Here is a 27,903-nt window from a genome sequence, read left to right as displayed (position 1 = left end):
ACTGTGCGAAACTTGGGAAGTATTAGTTGTTTGGAAAAATAACCTATTTTGGAAATATACCGGAACAAGCACCTGTATATGGTTCAGTCTCCCTCATAGAAAATTCAGTCTATTATTCAACTTCTGCATCTCACTCTGGGCTCTTGTACTGTGGAGGTCTATCTACAGTATTCAGGTTTTTCTGCCTTCATATAAACGTGGGTGTGTTACAGAACTGGGGTTGAGGTGTCTACATTTGAAGAACAGGGCAGGGCAGTCTGTTGAAGGACTCTCCCTACAAGGATATTTCTCCCCCACTGGCCCCAGGAAGCCCAGGTATTTGATGTGATGTTTGGATTCCAGACCCTTCTGTTTCTTCTGAGAAAAGGGCAGACCCTGGTGAGCAGCAAGGTATATGCAATTGCATGACAGAGAGGAGGAAAAAAGTTTGTAATTTCTTTCAAGAATAAGGGAAAAGCTTTATTTTATGGAGGACAGCATTTTTCTTACTTTTACTGTGAAAGGCTTCTCGTGCAAAAGTCAAGTGTTCTGACATTTATGGTAATGCTGTGAAACGCAGGGGGAAGATTGTCTTGAGGCGAAGTCACTGTGAAATACAGTGAGGCTAGTGACTGCCTTTATCCCAAATTTTGAGACTGATCTTGGGCAAGGCACTGATGCTGAAAACCTGTATTCACGTTTATCTTTGATTTGTGAGCAAGTGGAACATAGGACAAGGGCCTTCATTTCTCTGTGCTTCTGTTCCTTGTCTTGAACCTAGTGGAGTTGACATACGTGCAAATTTTCATCCACAGGTCCTAAGCCATTTTTGTTATTTGCAAATGGCCAAGATATCCGCCAGATCGGTTTTGATGGAACAGATTATGCAAGTTTACTTGACTGGCAGATGGGAATAGTCTTAGCTCTGGACTCTGACCCGGTGGAAAATAAGGTAAGGCATTAAAAATGAGAGGATTTTGAAGTGTCACAAGGACAAATGGATTGGGCTTTCATGTGCCTTAACCTTTCTGCTGTCAGTGATCCAGATTAGACGTTGTGCTGCTCGCTGTCCTATTGCCTGTCCAGGAGCACAACTGGTACAGGATGCCAAACACTAGTTGAGGAGTTTCATGCTTTACTTGCTGATCGAGTGTGCTTTATACATTGACATAGCTAATTCATACAGAATTTGGTTTTCTAAATTCACTTCAGGCATGATTTCAATTTCAGAGAATTTTTATATGACTGATAGTTTTCTCCCTTAAGATTTCAGTGCTGTGTTCTGCAAATATATTGTGGGCTTTTTTTCACTGGCTAGCTGTAGGAGCAACAACATCTTTTTTGTCTGTACAGCTACATCCCACAATCCCTACTAAATGTAGGAGTAAACTTAACAAGAACTACTTCCTGTATCCTGACACAATTGAAAAAACCTGCTAGGTTTATTGCTTTTGTGAAACATATTGCTCGTATTACAAGATATTACTGTTGCAAACAAGAGTCTTCTCTGCACAAAGAGCTGTTTGTGTGTGTGGCTGCATCCCAGTGCCCTACTCCTTGCCTGCAGAGTTGGGAAGAACAGGAGTTCAGCTGTGCTTTGCTAAGCCTTCTGTGGCACATAGTTATTTTTTCCCGTGATGAGACTTATTTACACTGTAAAAGTGTTATAAAAAGATATAGGATGGTGCAGCGAAAGCTGGTGAGGAGCTCAGTTAAGTTGCTGGAAACATCTCAAGGCCTGGACAGACACAGCTAAAAAATATGCGAACGTTACCAGAGGAGGTAACAGGAGGATCATTCCAGGCACTGCTGGAACATTGCTCAGCATCGCTCTGTGCCCTCACGGTAATTGAACTAGTGAGTTTAACACCAGTGGCCTCCCTCCTGCGTTGTTGGGCCTCGTGGTTAGCATCATAACAAAGTTACTTGTTTTGTTGCTACCACGTGCAGAGAAAGCCTCGGTATTGCTTCATACATCATTTTTCTGTAATGTGTTTAGCTCCTTCTGGATCTCAAATAAAAGATAATTTTTTTTCCTCATCCTTGGAAAACACAACCTAGTTTTCCCACTATCAGAGAACTTTCATTTTGACCCAAAACTGAGAAATGTCTTCTGGAAATGCTAGAGCCTTACAGAATAGACACCTGGTAAAAAGTCAAGATATGTGCAGGCTGAAAGAGTTAAAAAAATAGAAGCAAATTATAGAACTCCTTTTCCTTTCCCAGCTCCTTGGCACGCATACACGACTACTCTCTTCTCCCCACTCTCTCTGTTTTAAAATGGGCAGCCATTGAAATAATAAAATGCTGCTTTTTGCCTGCTCCTACTTTTGCTTCCTCAGCTCTGCTTCAAGTGAGGTAGCTGCTCGCTGAAACAAAACCACAGGATATTCAGAGGACTGTATATAGGGCAACCAGGATTTACAGCTAAGCACAAGCTGCCTGTAGAAGTCGTCCTGATTGAAGGATAAGTGCCTTTTTATTTGATCAGGGATCATAGGTTACCTGTGCAGCTTTTCATGAATAAGCAGTTCAGGGAACTTTCAAGATGATGAAGTTATTTTAGAAGTGGAGCTATTAGACAAGGGAAATGGAGTAGAAAGTGAGATGGGAACTAATAACACCTCATCTGTTATTTCTTCACAGATTTACTTTGCCCACACTGCCTTGAAATGGATAGAACGAACTAATCTGGATGGCTCAAATCGTGAAAAAGTTATTCATGAAGCTATAGATACACCCGAAGGCCTTGCTGTGGACTGGATTAACCGTAAATTGTATTGGACAGACAGAGGGTACATGCTCCACGGTGCATTTATGTTGAAGCATGCCGTAAAATATTTGGAATAAATGACTGGTGATACAGAAATAGCTGCGATATCACTCTAAATCCAGTAACGCTTGACATTCTGATTGGGTAGTTGTAATCTCAAGTATATACAGTTGGAACGTTCTTTAAAACTGAAATGCTGGAAGATCACTTTGAGTCTGCTATTGTATTTTTATCTTTGTCTTTCCAAGAAGCAAGGGTTTGGACACAGTTGCAAGGAATCTAAAGCATGTACTCATGTATACATATCTGTATGTGCACATGCAAGTGTGAATATATATATATGCATACAAACATATTTATATACATGCATGTGTGTATATATATATAGGTATATCTTTATATATATATATATATATAAAAATAATGAGTACTACTGCACCTAGTACATCTTGGACAGAAGTCAGCATTGTTGACGGCTAGAATCATGCCCTTTTAAGCTAATGAAGAGTCTTTGTCAATTATCTCTGATAAAAGAGGAATGGCCACAGGCAAACTATATGACTTCACATTTCAGCTGATACCTAACCCTACCTGCAGAGAGAAACAAAATTGACCTTTGGTGAAAAGGCATTGTCAGATCAGAACACATAATGAAGACTCCTTGAAGAGCAGTCATGATGTTTCAGTGTGACCCATAATTCATCAGTCAATTAAAAACGGTTTTGAACGTACAGATCACCCTCCTTCTCCATTTTAAATACACTGCTAGTCCACTTCCTTGCTATTAGGTACAATCTTGTCTACATGATTGTGCCCCTGCAGAAATATGACAGTATTTTTTGTGAAATGGGAAATTGTGGTGCTCGTCTCTCTGACAGGGCTCAAGGGTGAAGCTGTGAATTTGTATCTGCCACTTCCTTCTCACTCACTGCATTTACTGTTCATATTCCACGTTTGCACAAATATATTTCTCCCTCCATCTTTACGTGCCCTTTCTTTGCAGGTTCAGGTAGGCATGGAAGGAAGGCTACAGGCTTGTTTTCAGATAGGGGCTGATATTTGGCAAGGTGATGTTTGTAGCAATAAGTACAATTTTCTGGAAAACAATTGGACTAGGAGACTGGCGAAGTAGATTCTATAATTGACTCTGCCATAGATTTTCGGAGTGATCATAAGGACTTTAGCTTCACTCTTTCCTGTAAAATAGATATAATATGTAAATTGCTTGGTGATTTCTGGATGAAAAATGCTGTATAAAAGTACTACTTTTAAAAAATGCTCTATACATTTGATAATGCTATTCAGTTAGGAGCTTATTTTCCTCCTCACTCCCTTTAAAGCTAACATTCATCTATTAGTGATCATACTTCCAACTAATTATTTGCCCAGAAAAGGAGAACTTCATGTCTCCTGCAGAGCAGCAGGTATTTTATCATCATGCCCTGCACCAGATAATGAGGCTGTAACATGAATTACTTGTTGATAAAACAACTAGACATCCCACATCAGCAGGATTATTTCCTGTCATTATAAAGTTATTTATTACACTTCTGTGCTAAACTAAAGCAATGCAAAAACTTAGTACATTCTTCCTGAGAAGGTAATTAAAAAGATAGCAGGGAGGACCTAACAGTGCCGTGTGTGTTGCAGGAAGGCACAAATCGAAAGGAGCAATCTGAATGGAATGCAAAGAAAAATGATCATCTGGGAGGATATTTCCCAGCCCCGAGGGATTGCCATTCACCCATTTGCTAAGTAAGGAGTGATAAGCCTTGTTAATTGTGTAATACTTGGGGAGGCTTTTGAAAAATGAATGTGCCAACCTTTCCTTTTTGGTAGTCAAAAAGTGCAGCAGTCTCATGTTAGGATAGTGGTTGCCTTGCAGAGTTGTGTGAATTCCAATGTTTTATTGCTGGGTTTCTTTTGTGAGTTGAGATGTGTTCATTTCTTGTATAGATTTTAAAAAAATACCGGAAGTATTAAAGGTATTGTATGTAGTTTAAACTAAAGAAAAGCAGAAGTGACTGAAGTTGCCCTGACAGTCATAAGAACTACACTGCAAACTTTGATGTTTCCATATCTACTAGTGTGAAAAGGCAGTTGCTTTTAGCCAATGGTGCTTGCAAAGTATTTTTTTTTGCCATGTTTCGGTTTCTGGACTAAATCTACCGTTATTGAGATGCATTGATTTAACTGCACCTTATATCTTCTTATCTAGTGCTGAGATGATCAAAAGAGTTTTGAATGTTTAAAGTATTGATGAAATTCTGGCCATTTGAATCAATGGCAAAGCCTCGTGGATTTCAGTCAATATGCCTGTAGAAGGATGGCTTTAAATCCGTTGGGTTTGGGTTGGGTTTTTTCTGATGCTCCTACTCTGCTGTAACTCAGTACTGATTAATGAAGCTGAGTTGGGGAAGGTGTTTTGTTGTCTTCACTCTGTATGTAAAAGATCTGAAAGGATCTTTTGGTAGAGGTTGAACATGATAGAGACATTTTGCAGGATAACTTTTAAGAACAGGTAGCTTCAGTGAGATTTTTTATTACAATTATTGGTAGAGGCATGGACTGCAAGAAGAAAGAGAGGAGGAAACATGACTAAAACCTACCTTATTAGAAAGTTAATGGTGAAAGGAGGAACAGACATTATAGCAATGTCCATAATTGCAAAGTCAGTAGTTGCAAAGTCAGTATTAAAGAGAGATCTGAAACACAGTTAAGACTATTGAGAATGCTGAGCCCTGCATTGGCTACAGCAAAACTGCTCATGTAAATAAAGCTAAGTGAATCTGTCAGTAATCTCAGTAAACCTGAAAAAAGCAACTGGTGCCTGGGAAGACTGGAGCCCAAACTTCAGACGTAATTTGTGGGTTTGGCTAGCTCCATTTTAAGTGGCCATCTTGTGCTGTCTGTTCTTTGAAAAACAGTAAGCACTCAGTGAGTAACACTCAGAACTCTAGAGAGAGACCCTGAGAATCATGATTTTATGAAAAGATGAAAAAAGACTGGGGCTGATACTGATTTGCTTTTAAAAACAAAATCACCTGAGGACTATTGCTTGCCTTCCATGGGTGGTGGATAATTTTGGTTCCATTTGTGCATTGTTATGCCCTTGTTTAGACAAGAGGCTGGCTAATGTATCATCTTCTGTTGTCTATCATCAGTCACGTGGAAACCACAAAAAGCAGATTTGAAGCATTGCAGTTGGCATAGGCGGGAGGAGTTATTTTTCAAAGGTTTTGTGCCAATGAACAGAGTGAGGATTCTGCATAAATCCCAGTGTAATCACCTGGAGTCTTATGGCGAGCGTGAAAAGATCAGCAGCCAATATATTTGTTTGAAGTGTGCACTTTTTCTCATGTGCCTCAGGACTGTATTGCTCCGATCTGATCTTTCTGCTTTGAAAGAACTTGATGGAGAGGAGGACAAACATTTACCTACTGACTTCCTGTATGCCTTTTGTTTTCCGAAGGAGATTATTCTGGACTGACATGGGGGTCAATCCCCGGATTGACAGCTCTTCATTAGAAGGCATCGATCGCCGGGTTATAGCCAGTGCAGGTCTGGTGTGGCCCAGTGGAATAGCTCTCGACTACTTAGCCAACAAGGTGTACTGGTGTGATGCTAAGCAGTCGGTGATCGAGAGCGCAAACCTGGACGGTTCTGGTCGTCGAATTCTTGCACAGAATGATGTAGGTGAGGCTTTGGGGTTGAAAATCACCTACTGCTGCTTGTCAGTGTGCATGCGTATCTGCGTACGTGCATGTGAATTACCAGCCAGCTGCTGCACTTTATATCCCACGCAACTCTCTGTTGAGGTTAATGGCATCAATTAATTCTTCCTTCTTTTACCCAGTTGACTTTTATTTATTCATTTTAGCAAATGAACACCTTTCTAACACTCTGCTTTTACTAATCAGTCACTTTGCATTGTACAGAGAACTTCTCTGTCTTCACAGGAAAATGAAAAGAAGGAAAAAGTTAAAAATACGGTTTGCTTGTTCCATGCATGGCTGCTTAGTGTAATTTAGGTTTTGCTGTGTTTATTTTGCCCAGAGAAGTTGTAGATGCCCCGTCCCTGGAAGTGTTCAAGGCCAGGTTGGATGAGGCTTTGGGCAACCTGGTATAGTGGAGGGTTTCCCTGCCCACGGCAGGGGGGTTGGAACTAGATGATCTTTGAGGTCCCTTCCAACCCTAACCATTCTATGATTCTATGATTCATTCTATTACATCAGTGGGTTATGTTGGTGTAAGCTCAAGAGAATTCATCTTGGCCATTAAGGTCCTTGAGCAAAGAACCTGCATCTGCACAGTGTTGAACACTGGAATAATTCTAAATGCACAGTAGACACTGAATGGAAAAATGATTTATGCAATATGCTGGTAGTTGTTATGGCTGAAATTTCTATTGTTTGACACATAACTGTGTTGTTCTGGAGCAAGAGAACAGAAGTATTAGCAATGAAGAACTGATAGTTGTGCCACATCTAAAGTAAACCACGTGTTTAAGAATCTTGTACATGGCAAATTAATTTCTGAAGAGGACAATTCCCTTTGTGCATGATGTCTCTCTGGGGACCACTTTGTAAGTGTGCACACAAAACATGGGCAGAATGAGGACTCTTGGCTAGATACCATGACTGCCATGGGTAAAGAGTTTGCAGTTACTCTGTTTAGCAGCTGCTGTTCCAGTCTGTGCTCTAGGGAAGGCTTGTGTTCATCTCCTAAAGCAGATGCCCTCCCACTTGTTTGAAGGTGAGCAGAGCGAGGTCTTGGAGGGAGCAGTGTTCTCCAGTTCCTAAGATATCAAAAGCCCTGAGCAAAGTGACTTCCCAGCATTCCCGTCTTTTCCCCTGCTGTGCATATTCTGCTGTACGCTCCACCTCACAACTGACCTGCAAAGGAGGACCTTGAAGCCTGTTGAAAGTTTCACTTTGTTTCTCCACAAGGAAGGAGACAGTGTCTTACAGGGAGAAAACAGAGAAGGAGAGCTACAACACTGGAAAAACACCGGGTCTGGGAAAGGAGGTAGACCTTAGTGAGACCAGAATTCTGCTTCTGTTCTCAGACAGCTGTGCGCTGGAGGACGTGAAGGTGGCATCTCTTAGGCGTTCTGCTGTAACATGAATTTTTATTACAGTAGCTCCCTCTAGTGCCTTTGTACTGAGAATTCATTCAGTATAGCTGCATGCAAAATAGCTAAAGTGAGTTCTGCTCTTCTGCCAAGGCTTTTTCAGCTGTAAGGAAACCAGCCTGTAAGCACCTGCCCAAGGCAGTGAACGACACAACGATTCCTTTTGTTTATGTAATGGGTTGAGATTGCACTGTGGTGGAAAGGGTTCATGTGATTATTCATTCTTCTGTTCCTGCTACCTCCATTGATCAGACTATACTTCTGGTTTTAATCCTTAATGTATTTATAAGTTAAAATGTTAAGGAATTGCTGGTCAAAGTGGGGTGTTGTTTGTTGATAGTGCAAGCTATAGCTCCTAAAATTGTGAGTAAATGTTTGGATGAGGGCAGTATGTAGGTCTTGGGCTAGTTGCTCAAATTTCATGGAAATTAAAACTTAGAACCACGCCCAGCGGTTAAGCATGGTTCAGTGGAGGTAGAGAAGTGCTAATACAATGACAATATGTTCTTCAATTTAACACTTTAGAGCACTGTTTTAGGATTTTTCTTATGTAGGAGTGGGTTTTTTTTCCAGTTTACTTGTGATGTGTATTTAAGATATACCAACACATACTCCTTCTCCAAGGTTCCCATTTATCTGTTGTTTTGTTGGCTTGGCTTTGATTTTTTTTTTTTTTATTTATTTTTTATGTTTTAAACTGATGCCTTTTGGGATCCCAATTACTGACATTAAACATCACCTAGTTGAGATCTACATCAGAAAGCAAAAACACAGATCATAAAATCACATGCTTACAAAACACACCTTTCAGAGGAGCTCAGACTGGAGTGATACGAAGCGTGGTACATATTCACACTGTGAGTAAGGACCAAGACAGAGCAAACCTGCTTCAAGAAGCAGGAAGCACCCGCTCTGAAACCAGGTGGAAATCCATGGAAGAACAGTATGTGTTCGCATCTTCCATTGCAAAAAGCTTGCCCAAAGGCTATCTTGAAAGCAGGAGATTTCCAAATGTATAGACAGAATTTATAGTCCCATATGGATTTACGACAATTTTCTATCATGACAGAGATATTATAAAGAGACAGAATAATTTTGCAAAGACCTTGATATTTATAAGTATTTCTGGCCTTATATATGAAAGTGTCCTTTGGATTCTGAACTAGTGACCTTCTCTCTGGCAGTCAAACTAGGAATCTGAGTTCTCCTAGTGCAGACAATGTGCTACCAAGGAAAAATTTGTGTACTCTGATCTTGAGGTACGATTTCTCTCACCTACTTTTAGTCATGTAAGCGTTAGGTGCCTGGTCTAAGCTGGTGTCTAAGTTCCTGTTGTAATCAGTGAAAAGAGAGGAAGCGACCTGGGTGATCTATTGCATCCTGTGGTTTCCGTTAGTTGTTACTGTTAGTTAGCTGACTAACAGACAGTGACTACCTAGTCCCAGACTACTGCTACTGGTTGGCTGAAGTGAGGAAAATTAGTTCCCCTCTTCAGTTTTGCACTGTGATGAATTGGCTAGTGAATGTCTGCACATGTTTAAGTGTACATGTGGACCACTCTGTTACACTTGTATGTACTTTTGGCTCTTGCAGACACCACACATTGGCTTTGGGGTCCTACCATGAGTCAGTACCTCTAGTGTCTGTAGCTCCCAAGCTGACCCGTGCTGGTACACTTATGCAGGATGACACATACCATGAACTCCTCTCCTCCCTGTTGCATGAAGACTGCAAAAGGAGCTGTGTACCTCAGCAGCTCTATACTGAGCCACTTTCTGGCAGAGGAGGGAGGCACTCCACTTCTGAAAAACTGGTCCCAATTCTGCTTCAAGAAATGATGATGTCTGAGGTAAAAGCATCTTGTGAACTTGATTTGGTTGGAGGTCACCAGCAGTATAGAGACTGTACTGAACCAGGCAAGTGTCATAGCCTCCTCTGCTAAGTGCACAAGTAAGATGTCCCCGCGGTCCATCATTCATGGGCACTTATTCCTCCCCATGAGACATTGAAGTAGAGAAGTAGCTATGGCTATGCCACTGTGTTAGCAGTAGACCTGTATGCAGATACTGCTTTTGTTTACATGGTTTCTTGTTTATGTTCTACAGATGTGGAAATGAGAAATCTGATTTCTTTGTAGGCCACCCTTTCGATGTAGCAGTGTTTGAGGATCACCTTTGGTTTTCCGACTGGGCTAGGCCATCACTAATGAGGGTGGACAAGAAGACCGGCCAAAACAGGGTACGTCTTCGAGGCAGCATGCTGAGACCCTCATCAATGGTTGTAGTTCATCCTTTGGCGAAACCAGGTATACTGCAAAAATTAAGCAGTCATTCCCTTCCAGCCTCCTCGTGTTCACTGATATCAGTAGAATAGATGTCCTTGGGGAGAGGATTATCTTCTCAGAAATAGGCTCTTTACAAGGCCTTGCACAGTCAGACTGGCATTTATTGAAAGCATCATCTGGGCATGTGTCCCAGGAATGCTAACAGATTTTGTATCATGCCCAAGAATAGATGCTGATCAATTGCCACGAGGCTACCACAGTCTTCTAATTCCTATTTATCCTAGTTTATTAGTACCCCTCACAGGCACAAATAATAACAAATGACGTGGAGAAAGATTTTGTAAGATTTATTAGTTTTGGATCAAATAATTTGATTTTCTGTTGGGAACAATCTCCCTGTAAGCAGAAAAAAAAGTAATTCAATAGACCAGGATTGAGAGAAGGTAATTACAGGTTCCCTATGACCTTGTAACGTTCTTTCAGGGAATGTTAGGACTCTAAATATTAAAGGAGAGATAATAAGAGGAAAAATAAAAAAGCCATATATTTATTAGATAAAGAGTATGTGAATCTGCTTTCCTGCCAGAAGCTAGGTGATAATATCTATGCTTTACTATATGCATCTGGTTTTAATTTAAAAAAAAAAAAAAAAAAGAGTTCTAGTTTTTGTCAGTCCTTATTCTTTTTCCAACTGCTTCAGCTCTGCACAGCTAAAAGGAGATGTTGACTGAATAAGCAGCTTGTTAAGTTGCCTGTTTTTCTGCATTAGGGGCAAATCCTTGCCTTTATGAGAATGGAGGCTGTGATCACATGTGTGAAAACAATTTTGGAGTTGCCTATTGCATGTGCCATCCAGGATTTGGGAAAACTCAAGATGGAAAAACCTGTCGTGCACTGGATGCTTCCAACACATCAGCAGGTACAATCCTCCGGTTCCAAAAAAGACCCTCCCCAAACCCTTGAGGATCCTGACAGACAGCACCGGAAAATATTCACCTTGCTCTACATAATGAATGATGGATTCTCTGAAGAATGAAAACACTGGGATGTTGTCCTGGGACAATAACATGTTGTCTGACCATTGTAATTTTCCCCTTGGCTTATTAGCAGTAAGAGAGATGCGTACGGCACTGACAAGTATTGTGAGCAATGAGTTGCATTCCTTGTCTTTTGTATTGAGAAAACCCTCCAGTGAGTGGTTTTAGGAATAATTTGAGGCCAGAAACAGGATAGTCTGGAAGGATACCGATGTTTATTTTAAGAGAAAATCACCATGATTATTGGAAAATAGGCAAGTGATAGAAAATCAGAAAGTTAGTTCCGTAGATCTAAATAATCTGTGTCACTTTTTTCTTGTCTTTTTCAGTAAGTGACTTTGCACACAAGGAGGTAGTGCCCATGCCAACACCAGAGACCTTGCTCCAGAGCACAAAAAGCAATGGAATATTCAAGGATATGGACAGCGGGGGAAAGCAGAAAACCAGCATTTTGTTGATGGCTGAAATCATGGTATCAGGTAGAGTCTGATGATTGTTTTCCTTCTGTTTACTGTGAGACTCTGAACAGGTTTATGGAACAGAAAGTAATCATAGGCCTTAAAGGAATAAAGGCTCAGTGCCAAGACTGGTGGCATTTATGCTCTTAATCTTCTTACAAAAAATCGGGTCTATGCAATTATGCCAGGTAGGACCACTTTTTTGTTTGTTTCTCTTCACGTTCCTTCGCTGTGTCAACAAAACTTGGTGATATTATCCAGGTCTAGATAACAAACATTTCTAATTTGGAATACCCGTGAAAGTCTCTCCCTTAGATTTTAAAAGTATATTAAATTCATATGAATAAAATTGCTGTAAAACCATTGAATTCTACAAATGTTCAATGACACTAGATCATTAAATTGTACAGGAGTTTTTCTATACAATATTCAGAAATCCTGATACTAAATGGCACTTCGACTCCATCCAGACAAAGACAGCAGCTCTAATGATTGTATTGGCTTGTCATCATTAACCCTGGAGAGCTGTGTTTCAAACTTCGACTGTATGTTCTGATTTTCTTGTTAGTTTTTAAATTGATTGTCAGTTGTTGTTTTTTTCTATACAGTACGTCCTTTGATCTGTCCAAATGTATCTAGTGGTTTTTTTCTTTGTTTTTATTTATGCTATAGATCAAGATGACTGCACTGCATTAGAATGTGATGTCAATGCACAGTGTGTTTTGCTGGAAGATGGTGCTATGTGTCAGTGTTTGAAAGGATTTACCAGGAAAGGGAAATCATGCTATGGTAATAAAAGACATGAATATAACCTTCTGGAGAATTGTAGATTGCGGGAGAGGGAGAAAATCTATCTTTTTTCACATGGGCAGCTCTGCTGCACGAACCACACAGAAAGGTCAATGATCTTGTTTGTTTTGAAGGGGATGATGAGCAGAGAGCATGCAAGATGAAATGGCTAATTATCACATGCTTTACTTTCCCCTGAGTCATGAGTGTTAATCCTATTAATATTAACAAGCAATAACCAGGATAATAGGAATAAAAGCATAATGTACTTATTTATAAATATTGCCTAATTATAAAAACTCAATCCATAGACATGACAGTTGATATATAATTTAGAAGCATGTATTAAGGAATCTCTTAAAAATTAGTATTCCTGATATAACATTTATATAAAAGTACTGCTCCCATTTCTTTCTAGCACTAGAGAGACTTGAACAATCAGACAATAGATTGCTCAGAGTGGTCTTTAAGTTTTTGGACTTGCATGCAATGTAAATGGAAGCACTTTGTTCTCTCTTAAAGACCATGACAGGAAGGCATTAGAAGGCATGATACATTTTTTTAAGTTTATGTGTTCTTTCTCGAAATAAAGTTTCTCTCTGAGTAGAGTTTAGGAATGTAAGGCTAGTTTTGAATTGGATCAGTCCTTCCAAACAGATTTTTTTTTGAAGCAAGTGGTATTTGTGGAACCTCTAGATCTCCAGTTGAAAGGAGCTGGTTGACTGTCTTAGGCTCTTTAGAACATTCCCATCAAATTTCATACCAGGAAAAGACCACAAAGCCCTTCAATTCTCATTTGCTTCAGGTGCCCGAATGACAAGTGACAGCATAGTCTGAGGGAGATTCATGATGTAGACGTTTGTTTTTATCAGTTTACCTGATAGTTTCATGACCTGTGTGTTCTGTCTCCTTGTTTGATCTCACAGATGTTGATGAGTGTGCTGTAAACATGGACCACTGTAATCGAAACGTGTCAAGCTGTATCAATACGGAGGGAGGCTATGTCTGTAAATGCCTGGAGGGCTACACTGGAGATGGAGTCCATTGCTACGGTACGGGCATGTGTGAGGCTGTTTTGGGTCTGGAAGGCTGGGGCAAGATGAATGAGCAAGAGACGTGTCTTATGAATCTGGCTAGCCTTACATCAAGATGTGAAGCTGTCAAATGAGCTGTTCCGGTTGTTTTTGAAAAATGTGGTAGGGGCATGGATCCTAACAGTGACTACCCCAGACAGTTGACATTTATCATTTTTTCTTTCTTGATTCTTTCCTTCGTGTTTGAAGTGTGGCAACCTCAGGAACTGATCAATATGCAAAGCCTATAATTGTCAGTGGATACCTCCTCTCAGTGTTTGCACTCTTTTTAGTAGCTACAGCAGGAGAGAGAGGGTGAGTGAAGGGGAGGAGGGAAGTGGAGGTGAAGCAGTAGAGCTTTATTGGAAATCGTTGCCATGAATATAAAAGAAAGCAGGTATTGAGTGTGTCATAATACTCGTCAAATAATTCCGGGTCTGTTTAATAGGCATGAGGTTCAAGGTGTTGACACTGACAACTTGAGTACATTTAGAGCCTTGTTAATAATCAGAATGACTGATTTTCCCATCTGGCTCTAACATCAGGTCTTTAGTTCATTCCCTACATTTCTTAATTTTTTAATCCATTTTAGCAGTAAATATGAAGGAACAGGAAGCTTTTTCCCCCTAGTATTTGACTAGCACACAGTTTGTTAAGAGCTTTGCGAGAGTCCTGGCTTCTCTTTTGTCCTTTTCTTTCTCCTTTCTCCTTTATAGCCAAATTCAAAGCCTATTAAATTTGACCCAATTCAATTATGAATTATGAATTATTATCCCTGTTCCTTGCAGGGGGGTCCCTGTTCCTTGCAGGGGGGTTGGACTAGATGACCTTTGAAGGTCCCTTCCAGCCCTAACCATTCTATGATTCTATGATTCTATGATTCTATGAACAACGTCATTATTATGGGCAGAGTGTAGAAAGTATCAGAGGCAGGAGGTTCAAGAAGGCATTCTGTCTACAGTGGTCAGAGATCCAGAGCTTTGATGATGCTTGGAAGTGCAGACAGAAGTGAGAAGCTCCTCTTGCTCTCCCAGTACCACCTAAAAGGCATGTCTCCTGGCAGCCCTGAACTCTCACTGTCTGTGGTATAGTTGTTCAGTTAGAATGACTGTGGTGCCTATCACTATTAATGAAAGACAGTCCGTTATCTTCCTGAAGTCTTCAAGTCCAGAAGATGGTAAGATACATTGTCACAGCATTCTATAAATGATGCAATGTTATAGAATCATACATGTTCTTAAGATGTAAACAGAATTGAAAGTAATTTTGTGTTTGATGACTTGAAATGTACTAAAAAAACCCAGAAACTGCTAAGTAAGTGATTTTGTACTTCAGTTTTAGACACCTGCAAGCGTGTACAGTGTCCAGAAATGTGTCAGTACATCCAGAGGTAGTACAAGATGAGTTCATGTTGTGTTGTTGAAAGCACTTTTCTTGGACTACACTGCAAAAATTTTGCTCCTGTGGTTTTTTTGTTTCCACAGTGCTCTGAATTTTCTATACTGTTTTGGGACAGATCCTGTTAATTTTACTTTAGAAACAGTCTCACTGGTTTAAGGAATAATTTCGCACAAATTGGGATGGTAGATCTGTGATTTTGTTTCCCCAAAGTAGATCTGGTACTCATATTCTGCTGACAGTTCATAAAATGAATCAGAGTCTCCCAAACTCTGGTATGTGAACCCTTTCAAAGATCCCACCTCTGAGGGGGGGTTGTTTAGGCACTCAGCACCATGCAGGCACCAGCCTGGAGGGTGAGTGCCAGACTTGGAGGAGGTGCCAGAATGGGCTGTGCTAGAGAAGATGTGGAGGCATGGTGAAGGTGTGGAGGCATGGTGAGGGTGTGCAGCAGGATGTGGGTGAGAGGTAGGTATGAGTCTAACACAGGCTCTCAGACTGAAAACTTTGTTGTAATCATGGAGCCTCTTCGTAATAATTCAGAGGCTCTTTTAGTTTAAGTGTTTACACAAAGTGGATAAATCTGTAGGTTTCCGGACCCTTTCCTTCTGTCTAACCTTTTTGTCTAGGCCGGACCAGGTTGGTGATACTGGAGTGGACAATTCCTCTGCCCTTCTACTGTCTTAATGCAAGAATGCCAACTGACAGTGCTCTAGTACGCATCCACAATGCAAGCTCTGACTAGCAATGCCAGGACAATATATCTGGGACAAATAAGTCTTCTCTTCAACCCTACTGTACTCGTTACAGTTCATGGGGAAGTCTTTCCTTCCTTCTCCCCATGAAAGCTTCTGCAGCAGCGTAGCATGCTCTGAGAGGCTGGGCAGGCAGTGATTATTTGGCACAGAAAGTATGCTGGTTCCTCTTCCATTACGTTTTCCATGAAGGCATATTTGCAGAGGAAAGGTCTTTGGTGTTTTACCTCTCTGTCAGGAGACTGCAATGCTGCAACTGCTGTCCTTTTAACGGATGCTCTGAGGCATTTCATTCTTCTAACTGCAGACTGTTTGGGTGACAGATATTGATGAGTGCAAGACGGGGTCCCACACCTGTGGAGAGAACACAACCTGCACAAATACAGAAGGAAACTTCACTTGCTCGTGTGCTGATGATGCTTCTGGAACTGCCATCGGTTGCAGTGAGTAAATGGAGTCAGCAATTAAAATGAAGTGGCCCTCAACTAAGAACTGTGCTCTTGGATAATTTTTTATACCCAGAAATAAAGGAAACCCTGTACAGTGACATACTGGGCAGCTCATGGATTCATTTAGCATTGCTTTAGGAGGCTGTTTTGAGGTGGGCTAAGGAGACCAGATCCAAGTTTAGTTTGGAAATGCCTACATTAAGGTTCAATGCTAATTTTTACAGTCTAAATGTAATGACACATCTACCTAATGGCCTTTACAATCTACAGCAGAAGTAAATGCTTCTTGGAGGTAACATTTTTTGAGGTAATTTCAGTCTGTGTCATTTTTCAAGCTCTCTGTGCCTTCTTTCCCTCTGCAGAAGGTTAGTGTAAGAACGGCACATAATTTAAGACTGATTTAATTCTTCAGAATAAGCTAGTCTTTCAGATCCAGTGGCTAATTTTTCAAAAGGGCTCTGAAGCTCTTCAGAAAATCTGGTTACCAATTTAATAGAGGGAGCTGTTGGAGATTCAGCACTGGTGACTGTCTGACCCTCATTTCAGTGCCTCAGTGCGACAGCAGCATTCTCTGAATTTGTGGAGCTGAGTGATTCATCATCTTACTCTGTGTCAGCCCTCTTCATCAGGGTGAATTTTACTCCAGCTCAAGTGACTGTCTGATGATGGAGAGACACTGTGTGATTGTCACAGATCTGTTTCTGCAGAAAAACAGAAGGAAATGATGAAGTTTTAAAGTAGAATACCTATCTGGATCCCCTCCTCCTTTTTAGTTTCTTAAACTTTCAATAGTTTCAGGTGTCACTCAGAAAATGATGATTTTAAATGATGCATGACTTGGTAATAATGCCTTCTAGGTCCCTCAGCTGTAAATCTGATCACGTGTCTTCGTGTGTGTTAACACGCTGTTTTGGTTCTTTGCCTAAGAAGCTCTTTTAGCAAGCTGAAATTTTCTTTGCAGAATGCAGTCACGCTTGGGGTTCACTAAAATCACTCATCCCTTTCCATTCAGGCTCTTTGCCATGGCAGTTCTCCTGCAAATGAGATTTCAAAAAGCAAATGTCATTGAAGGTCATGTTGCAATAAAAGTGATGAGAGTCATAAAACTGATCCCATAAATGTATGAGAGCCGTTAGGTGCATTTGTGCTAAGCCATACTGCTGGAAATTCTTTGCCGTGTAGGTGTTTGGTTCTGACCTATAGATTTGCTGTAGCATCAAAGCAGGCAAGACAGCGCTCCTTTTCTGTAAGGACATGTCTGCACTGCAGGTCATGCTGTGCAGAGATGTTAGAGCTACCTTTAAAACTAGCTACTTTGGACATCTATGTAGGTGACAGTGTATGTGATTCAGAGCAAGCTACAGAACGTTTTGAAGAATTGGGTCAATAGAGCCCCCTGCTTCCCCAGTGATGCTGTTATCTGTACCTGAGCAACCTTGAAACAATGAAAGATGTGATCTGCACCGTCACACGGATGCAATCAACGGAATGGCAGCAGAGTAGAAATAAGCTGCATACGAACGACAAGTTGCATCTGAAAACTTCTCAGTCTGAGATCCAAGTGCGTGAAATACAGTCACCCTTCGCCTGGACATCTGACTCTGGTACTTTACGCATGGTAGAGATTTACCACACTCTAAAGCTGCGTAAGTTGCAAAAATCATTTAAGTGTAAGTAACTAGAGAGCCAGTGCAGTTTTTCTTCATAGCTGTACTCTCACATCTAAATAGACAGAACGCAGCCAACCTCTGTGGGTCCTTCATTGCAAATCTAGAATCAAGCTTATTTAGTATTTTGGTCTAAGGTTCTGTGTGCATAAATTTGGTAAGAAACATAAGCAAATAGGTAAAACACAAGTAGTTGGTCAAAGTTAAAGCTTTTTACCTACTTTCGTATCTTGAACTTCTGGAACTCTTTTGAAAGACTATGTTGCCAATGCAGCCAAAAGTTTGAGATGTCCTTGTGAAATCCTGCATTTCAGAACCTACTGTGTCCCCCACTGTTACCAGCAATGAATACTCTACACGCTCAGTGCAAGGTGATCCTGTAGGATGCCCTCCTTCGTACGAGTCATATTGCCTCCATGGTGGAGTGTGCAATTATGTTTCTGATCTACAAGACTATGCCTGCAAGTAAGTACAGAAATTTGTATTGTCTGTGCTGATGAATGGTATCCTTAGGGCTCAGCTGAGTGCAAACAGTGAAGTGTTTGTCCATAAATTATCTGTTCATCACTCATACTAGCAATTATCATTAGACTCTGCCCTTTTCTGTAAGTGATCACTGTAGGTTTCTGTAAGTGGTCGCTTCATTCACACCCATTGCAATTAATAACAGGATTGGATTTGTTCCCTAAGCACTCGATTCTTTGTTTTAGGAATGTGAGATAAGTTGTTAAATGTCTTAGCACTCATGGCGGTATGAAATAGGTGCTTGCTGTCTCTCCTGTACATACTGGGCTGACTCGTACCTCCCTGATGGCCTTGCTGTTCATGTGTAGCAGTCACTGGGATTGAAGAGGGTACCTCCGTCTTGTCTTCTCTGGTTGGGACCAAGGAAGAGAAGTCTTGTGTCAGCGTCTTCCCTTACAGTTTGAAGAGTTTTGGTCCCTGGCAGAAAGGGTACATGATGCTCCTCTTAAAAACAGGCAGACTAGAAATGAGACCTCAAAACAGACTTCTTTCTCCTGTTGATATTTTTGTGAAGCCTAATTCCTGGTTCCCCAAATGTGGTTACTGATAAAAGCAAAAAAGGATCTCTTATTTCCAGGTCAGCCTTGGCCTGATCGATGTGACAGCCTAGTCCCATGAGGTAATAATTTCTTCGAAACCATTAGTGCTGGAGTTTAACTGTGTAACTTAATTATATTTGAATCTGTGTTATGTCTTTCTTCAAAAACAATCATAACAGTGTTTACAGTGGGGCAAATCCAATGCCTACCCTCCCTCCGGAGGTCTCACCTGGCAAGTGAGGACCCATGCAGGGGATGGATGCTGTTCCACAGTAGGCAAATCTCCCTCTATGTCTCAGTAACTTGAATGGCCCTGGTGTAACCCTGGAGCGGGGAGAGCAAGCTTTGTGCTGAAGGGTTTCTTTGACCCACTGTTCCTCCAGATCTTCCTGGTACTGCACTGCAGGAACCTCTGTACCAGGCTATTCCTGCCAGCACCGTCAAATACTGTTTTTAAATGTGCGTGGTCTCCTGTCTACAGACCTCTGTACCTGCAGGAATATGAAAAGATCGTGTCTCATATGGATACTTTGTGCTGTGGATTTTCTAAGCTCAGCAAAGCCCTTGGGCAAAGACATTACAGGAGGTGGACTCATGATCACCTCTAGTATTTGTTATGAATGTTTAGTGTAAATGTGGGAGGCATTGGAAGTTATCGTTTTTCACCTCATTGAGTTTCTCCTATTGAAACTGAAGAGTCTACAATTGCAGAACGTTCAAATTGGATCACATCTTTTTTTTTTTTTTTTCATTTGTTAGGTGTTAGGGCATAGTAAGAATCCAAATGTACACATTCTTCAGTGCTGAAAGTGGAAGCCGTTTAAAAAATCAGGGAGCAACCGTGTTTAGCCGTGTTCTCTGGGGCCAGGGTTTGTGTGTGGACCTCGCTGAATTCTCACATTGCTGAATACTCACTAGATGGCAGCATTCGTTCATGTAGGCTGTAACATACTAAATACCAAAACGAAGTCAAGAAAATACGATATCTAACAAAAATATCTAGCAAAAATCACATACCAAATGTGATTTGTATTTTAGCTAATAAAAACTCGTACACTATAAAGTAGATCTTCTAGCTTGTTTGGAATTTATTGTGATCTTACACCAAAAAAATAACATTTTTCTGCCTTCCAAAGTATATGCATTCTAATTTATGACAGAATGAGAGTCCTTGTGACTGATTTAATAATGAATGCTGATATAACGTTTTCAAGACATTAGGTAAAAGCTGCTGCAGATCAAATCTTGCTTCTTTTGCTTATTTGACCAGCTCTTTTGACTTGAATAAAGCTAGGCTGCTAAGAATTGCGAGAAGGATTTGAGCCTACACTGCTGAGAGATTGTTATGAATTGAGTAGACGGTTCATTTTTATTATTTTCTTTTTCATGTCTCTCACCTTGGACAGTAAATCTAGCATGAGATTCTTTTTCATGTATTTCTCACATTCTAGTAATTTGAATTTGAGGATTTAATGCACTGGTAAGATATTTCTATGTTGAGTTTTACAGTGGTAAAAACAAACAAGTAAACAAAACCTTCTTACAGAACAAGCTTGTGTTAAAACTAAATTATGAAGATATTTCTAACACATATGAGGTTTTTAAAAACATTTTCATTCATCTTTTATTTTAAAGTAAGGGCTCAGATTAAAATTTGATTCCTTTAACCAAATCACTCTGAAAATAAGAGTAAGTCCAATATTGCCCGTTTCAAAGAAAAGGAAGCTTTCTTCTGGAAACAGTTAAATGGAAATCTTAGGGAAACACTAATCACACAGCACGATTTAAAAGAAAATTATTTTTTCTGTTCTTTACCCTTTAGAATCTGGAAATTATAATCTTACTTTATAATTCTATAGCTTTACAGTAAAAAAAGGCTTTTAATATTGAATTCAACAGGATTTGACAGCCATTCCTTTAAAGACATTTTGTCTTCACCACTACTAAATTCAGCCGGATATTTCCGTAGCGATTCTGAATGGTAAATCAATTCAGAAGGCGACTGAAGAGGTGATCTGGGGTTTTTCCTCCACTGCCAGTTAAAGTGTGCCTACTTCCTTTGGCAGCTGTGTGACGGGCTACGTCGGCGAGCGGTGCCAGTTCAGCGATCTGGAGTGGTGGGAGCAGCAGCACGCGGCGCGGGTGAAGATGCGGAACATCACCATTGCAGTGTGCGTAGCAGTGCTGGTCCTCCTGCTCCTGCTGGGGTCCCTGGCTGCCTGCTGCCACAGGTAGGGCTTCCAAACATGCGCTGTGAACGTGTGGCACAGGGACTGAGGTGCTGCTGACTTTCACAGAGGGCTCATGGTGAAGAACATGAGCTGTTCCTCAGCTGCGGAAATTGCCATGTCATCCTTGCTACTCTTTTGCTTTTCATTAACAAGTTTTATGAATAATTCAGAAAATTCTGGCATGTGCCTTGCTTGCAGTACTGGCGGTGGTGTTAATGAGTGACGTGTCAGGGGAGAAGAAGAATAGACCTTATTAGGCTTGAAGAGGATCCTAATTTGTATCGATGACGGAGTTCAGGAGTGTGCTGTTTACTCTTCCTTGCTTTCCCTTAAGAGCTCTAGATGTCTGAAACTATCATGGTAGGGTTTGGCTCTTCTCTGCTAGCTATCCTATCAGTTTGGTTTTGCTTCCCTTTCAGTGCAGAGTGGCACCTGAAAGTTTCCTTGCCATTGAGAAAAGCAACATAGTAACCTTCCAATAGCAAACTCTCACAGTGATGCCTCCAGCGTTGCATGTGAAAGCAGTTTTCCTGGCAGTGGAAAGAGTAAAATCGGGGAGGTGAGCCCCGATGTAAGGGCACATCTGTTGTAAAAGTACTCCCTGGCATTTTCCATGGCTGTAATGAATTGTGCAGGTTTGAGATTCTTCTCATGGCAAAAAGAATCCCTATAGTCACTATTTAAGAACCCAGTCTGATGTGATATTAAATGTCATCGATGTCCATTGGACTGGAAAGTATTCAGCATCTAATAAATTAGAGTCTTTTGGCTATGACCTTGGCAGATAACTCCTCTCAGAGGCTCTGGTTTAAATGCATATTTATATTTAAAAGTAAACAAACAAGAAGCCAGACAGCAGCCAAATCAAGAGTCTCTTGCCTGCTACATGCCCACCTGCCCTCCGTGTGTAGGGGTTTTGTTTGTAGTTTAAGTGAATTTTAAAATTAGACTCCCCTAGGCTTGCAAAGTTAAGCTACAAAAGAAGTTAACTACAGAAGCTAGTATTTTCCATTCTTATTTAATTGTTCCCAGCATATTTACTCCATAAAAGCAGAGAAGATCCCATGCTTCTTATTTTCTGTTAACAAATGGTAGAGGCCAGAATTAAAGTAAAGCGCAGCCCGGTTTGTTCTCGTGACCTGGGATTCAGAAGCTAATCAGTGGAATGATACATGTAGAATAGACAAATTGTGAGATTCTTATATTTCCCATATATGTCATATAAACAGTCATGAAAAATAGCCAGAATATGGCTGGTTTTAAGATGTGAAGATAATCATTCTTTTCCCTTCATCTCTCTTTTGTCATTTCTCCCTGATTTATCTTTCTTCCTAGTCAAACACTTTTGATCAATATAACTATTTACCTCGACAACAAGTTTTCAATTACATACTTGACTGAATTTGCACTGCAGCTATTACTAGCCTAACTAGATCGAAATGAAACCGCTGACCTAAAATCCCTATTTAACTGGAGCCTGGAAACCAGTATTTGGGTTGAAATTGCTATACTGCTTTTTCACATAATCTACTGTATTATGAAATGTACTGATTAAGTCTGGAATAGTCCTGTTCCTTCCCGCGTAAAATGGAGACGCCTATCTCCTTTTAACTGGAGGAAATGAAGTGGGAGATCTACACCTGCCAATTTGAAAAATGTGTGAACTAGAGGCCAAGAGTACCAAAGTATTATGTTGGCTTGTTCAATGACTGTAGTCCGCTGAAGGGCATCGTGTTATTCTTAATGTTAGGTTTATGCAGCCTGACTGTGTGGTATGGCAAGTTTCCTATCTTCCTTGGGAAGCAAGAAAACAGCTCTTTTCCAAAACAAAAAAAAAATTCTGAATCACAGGTTTAACACCCACAATCCCTCCACCTGAGTTGGCCAAGGCTTTGCAAAAATCAACAGTAGGACTGGGATTAGGATTGAAAAATCCTTGGCCTCTTGCCCGTGCCCGGTCAACTAGACTTCACTCAAGCCTCGCCTGCTTGTGCTTGGTCGCACACGAAGAATCTTGTGCCCGCCAAGTCCATCTGGCATCTGTTACTCTGCATGCTGTAAAGTAAGATGTAGAATTGGTGATCCTCTTGAGCGCGGTATCCCGCTGAGGACTGTCCCTGTGTGTGAGCTCTGTGCAATGGATTTTGTAACTCTTGAGTAACGGGCTTGAATTTTGTCAGGACTATGAGCTGCAACTCAGAACAGGCACATCCAGCTGACAAAACATGAACAGCAGCCTTGCCACAGTGTCAGGAAAAGTCAGAATGGACTAATTTAGCTTATTTCTCAGCATTCTGCTCTGTGGATGCACTCTCAGATCTGACACCTATTTGATTTCGTATTAGCAGTCTCAGTATTATCTTCTACTGGAGACGATTACTTTTTTCTTTTTTTTTAATGTTTAAAGACACACGAACACGATACAGAGAATCTGGAGAGAAAATCCATGGTTGAGACAGGTCTTTCTCATTTCTAGCAAAAAGCAAATTTTATTTACATTGTATTTTCATGAAGGAAGCAACATATGATGATTATGGCAGATGCACTTTCCCAGTTAGTATATGAATGTGATGTAGAAATAAAAGGAAAATTTTTTTTTCTTTGGTACATATCTATTAAATGTCATTTGAAATAGATCAAGTAAAAGGATGTTATAACTTGAGACTTCCAGAATTTGAAGAGCATAACGTTAATTTCATTAGCTGATATCTAGGAGGAGAAAAATGTGTATGTAAAGTCAGTAAAGATGTACTGATTTGGGTTTCAAGCAGTGTGAATGAGCTTTTTTCCTTATAACCATGTTTTCTATGTTGAGTCCTATACAAGCTTTTAATATTGCCTTATTGTTGTTTAACTGCAAATATAACAATTTTTGAATTTATGGAAATAGCCACTTCAAGCTGATTATTCATATACTCTTCCAAGTCCAGGTTGTACTCACAGCTTTTTTTCCCCTTGACCTAATTCTAATGGTCATGCTTTTTCCTGAAAACGTCTTTGAGGCTTTCAGTTTATTTCACAGTAATTTCAGAAATTTTTGTTTCTCGTAAATGACGCAGATGAATGTAGAAATTACTTTGATAATTGTAACTATCAATGCTGTACGAAAATACAGTCAGATTTTTATTTCTGAGCTTCACCCACAAATGCTGTTCGCTTTATTGGCTGAAACCCAAATCTTTGTAAGAGGAATGTATTATAAGTGGAATAAGATAAGAAAATTGAAGGTGGTAGTTAAAATTATGAGGCCAATCGTTTTTTCTAATGAGTGACCCTTTACAGATGGCACATTAGAACAAACATCTGTTTGCTTCTTACTGACTTCTGTTTCTGACAAGCTGCTTGTTTTAAGCACTATGAGGTAGTTGACAGTAATACACCCTTTCAAACCAATGAAAGAAAACAAAATATATGTCCCTTCTGTAAATATCTATAGAATAATGTGTGAAAGGAAGCAGCATCTGTTCCTCCCAAAGCAAAATAATTTGTTTCAGCTTTTGTTCTGTTGCAGAAGTCAAAACTTGTATAAGAAGAATCTCTATGCAGAAGCGATAAGAGAGGCCAGCAGCCGCGCTGACAATGAGAACGTGACACCTACTAGCAACAAGTCTCGGGTAACTATATTAATGTGGAGTGGAGAGGGAAGCAGGAAGGATCAAAGAGTGTTAGGGATCCACTTGAGATTATCCATCAAATAATTCACATCTTAAATATATTAAATAACTGCTAGAGTCATCAAGTGCTTTGCTGTGAACCCTAGTTCATCTTACCTCATTGTTATCCCTCAAAGTTCACAGCTGCCTGGATGTATTGCAACCATTAGCCAGTGTTATTGTTAGCTTTGAACACAACAGTTGGGGAACTGTGTTCTAAATTAAGGAAATGGCAATGTGATGACATGGCATATCACAGAGTTATTTTCACAGGAAAGTATGCCCTCCGTAAAAAAGGCTTCTTGGAAGCCAAGTCTTGTGTGTGCTACATGAGATGTTGAACTTTATTTTGGGGGTTGATGAAATTAAATGTCTTCGTATTAGAAGCTGCTGGCTTGTAAAGAAAAACAACCAGGGTGTTATCAGGCAGTTTGGGAGGGAATATAAAATACAAATTTTGCACTGGTGTAGGTAGAAATGCCATCATTTGGATCTGGTTGTAACGGCCTGTTTCCGCTGTCCTTTTTAAAGTTGCATCAGAGAATTTGGCTCCATAAGATCTGATCTAAGGACCTGATTCTCTCTGGCATTAAAATGGCATTACACTGCTGGGTGGTAGCAATTGAAACTTCGAGTGGGCAAAAGTGATGTAATTGGTATCTGCAGCCACTTCTGTGCCCAGTCTGGGACTCCTTTCTCAGAATGACATGACTTACCCTGGGAGCCTGTCTGCACGCACACGTCATTGAGCTCTGAATAAGCTGCTGTAATGCAGGTATCACCATACTTGTCCAGGTAGCAAAACTTTAGCTAAGCAGCATACAGTCTTCAAAACAAGCACAGTTATGCCACTGGAAAAGACTACTGGAAGAGTTTATACTTGTACGGGATTGGTGATAAACTCTAGTGAAACATGTGGTTTTTACTGGGGTAACTGCACACATGTTTTTCTAGTATGGGTATTACTGCAAGATTTTAAAGCCTTCCACATCCAACTATAGCTTGGAAAGTACAAGAACCGTGTGCGTTGTAGTCATGGTCACAAAAGAATTTGACTTTTAAATGGCCTGAAGTTTGACTTTGCTCCAAATATTTCAGTCCAGAAAGAGATGAGTTTGTTCTACTTGGGAATCTGTTAGAGGAGTCGAACATCATGGAATATTTATAGTGTAAATCCAAGGATTTTTAATCAACCCAAAGAAGGCCTCACAAATAGTTTAGATTGAGTGTCTGGCAGGATTTGTGAGCGGGTAGCCACTGAAACACACTATCGAACATAGATAGGGAGTACTGGATTGACTTGACTCTGGTTATGCCATACTGTTCTTTAGCTGGTCAGCTGCATTGTCTTGTGGACCTTTTTTTACCAGTGCTTTGTTTCTCCATATACTGGATAGCAAATGTGCTGAATCGTGGCAATGACCTAACTTATTTGCAGCAGAGACAAAAACTACAGCTTGCAAAATATCTGAGGCTGGGAAAATTAGATACGTTTGTTGGGACTGAGAACAGCTCGTTGCCTGGGAGCAGTGCTCTAGGAGGCCTGCAGCTCATCAGCTCAGTCCCCACCTGCTGTTGTCCCCACAATTAAAGCTTGTGGTCAATGACGTGTTTGCTGAATATAGGAGGAATAAGACAGTGAACCAATGGACTGAATCAACAAAACCAAGTCCAACCTACTCATCTATTCCGTACTTGTGCTCCGTTTCACCATTCTTGCACTGAGAGACATCATATACATTAACAAAGTAATTTATAGCAAATGGCTTGTTGCAGGCTGGAAGAGGAAATCACTGACCCTTTGTTAATTACTGGTGCTTGCAGAGTAATGGATTCCTGTGGTTTCATGCATGTGATTTTCTCTGTACTGATGCAGCCATTGAGTGTTAAGTTCGCTGGGGCTTCACACATGCATGCACTCAGGTTAGAAACAGTGGAGTTGCCAAAAAGCAGCAGGCAGTTTTCCATTTCTATTGTCAACTTAAAGTGGATTATTGGGGAGCTTTATGTAAAAAAAGAGATTATACTGCATCAGGGGCTGAAAACTCTATAGCTCCTCAACTCTCAAGATATTGGAATAGGTTTTTGGGTACTATTGATTTACATAGCATTAATAATCGTAATGAAGGACTTCATATGGGGACTAGATCATGTGTGTGCAGTAACTGTAATGAGCTCATGAAATTCACACTTTTGTAACCTACGGTGCTACTGCTCATTTCTGAGGCTGGGGAGAGGGAGCGGAAAGACTTTCTGGTTCCAGCCCATCTAGGCTAATGCAGAAGATAATGAGCTTTTACACCATCACACATATCAAATACTAGGCATTGTGATACTGAAACTATACTATAAATTGTCCAGTGTCATTCACTTTTCCCTTTACTTCTATTCTGTCAGGTGAGGCTACATTTAGCTGAGGGTATGCCTGGGTATTTTTTCATGTTCATATTAGAGTTCCGTAAGCCAGACTATGTTTGTCCTAGGGACATGTAAGTCTTGATAAACTTCTACACATGCCTGGATTTTGATGCTATTCTGAGACTTTTCATCCAGCAAGTGTTCTGTTTTGAACAATCAAAGATATTTTGCGGAACTGTGTGTAGCTGCAGCTCCTCCAGGGCTCTGTTACATGTGGGTTAGCAGCTGTAAGCCTACAGATTTTATGTAAATGAACTCATGCTTAAATAGTCACACCTGCTACATCTGTGATCCATCCACATAAATCCACCAATTATTCACCTGGACCACTGAATCTGTCAGTCCTTCTATTGGAATATCTTATTCAGAAACATTTTCTCTTCTTCCCTGTCTCAACTCTCTAACTTTACTGGGTTTCTCTCTTCTGTACTATTTCAGCACAGTGCTTCACATATTGCTTTCCTCTGCCCCTGTTTTTTCTGTTTTCCCCCTGGTCTTTTTAACATGTTCCCCCAGAAGTTCCTGTCTTCTGTTTCCGACATGTCACTTCCACTGTCACTGTGAGACGATGGAATCACACACCTGAGGTGGTGCTGAGAGCCAAAAAGGGAGGCTCATTTCCTTCCCTGTGTCTGCAGGGTTTCCTGCTGTCTGGTTGTGGGTCTCCTTAATACTTTAAAAGTATCCCTCATTACTATGGAGAGGGTTGATTTTCATGTACTCTTGTTCTTGTGTCTGGAA

The 27,903-nt window shown here is 40.5% G+C and overlaps 1 protein-coding gene across 1 annotated transcript in view; it reads left to right on the top strand.

Moving 5' to 3' along the window:
* EGF (epidermal growth factor) overlaps positions 1–27,903 on the top strand; it is a 61,950-nt gene that overhangs the window by 30,960 nt on the left and 3,087 nt on the right. Inside the window, 13 exon segments of the mRNA XM_086612138.1 lie at positions 795–931; positions 2,626–2,774; positions 4,403–4,507; positions 6,225–6,448; positions 10,024–10,191; positions 10,940–11,089; positions 11,537–11,686; positions 12,338–12,454; positions 13,381–13,506; positions 16,004–16,123; positions 18,111–18,261; positions 20,927–21,091; positions 24,603–24,705. Coding sequence (XP_086468264.1) covers positions 795–931; positions 2,626–2,774; positions 4,403–4,507; positions 6,225–6,448; positions 10,024–10,191; positions 10,940–11,089; positions 11,537–11,686; positions 12,338–12,454; positions 13,381–13,506; positions 16,004–16,123; positions 18,111–18,261; positions 20,927–21,091; positions 24,603–24,705 — 1,865 coding nt within the window.

Source organism: Tauraco erythrolophus, chromosome 5 (assembly GCF_009769465.1).
Source record: "Tauraco erythrolophus isolate bTauEry1 chromosome 5, bTauEry1.pri, whole genome shotgun sequence".
NCBI classification, from domain to species: domain Eukaryota; kingdom Metazoa; phylum Chordata; class Aves; order Musophagiformes; family Musophagidae; genus Tauraco; species Tauraco erythrolophus.
The sequence above is the reverse complement of the archived record's forward strand: the minus strand, read 5'-3'. Positions and strand labels throughout refer to the sequence as shown.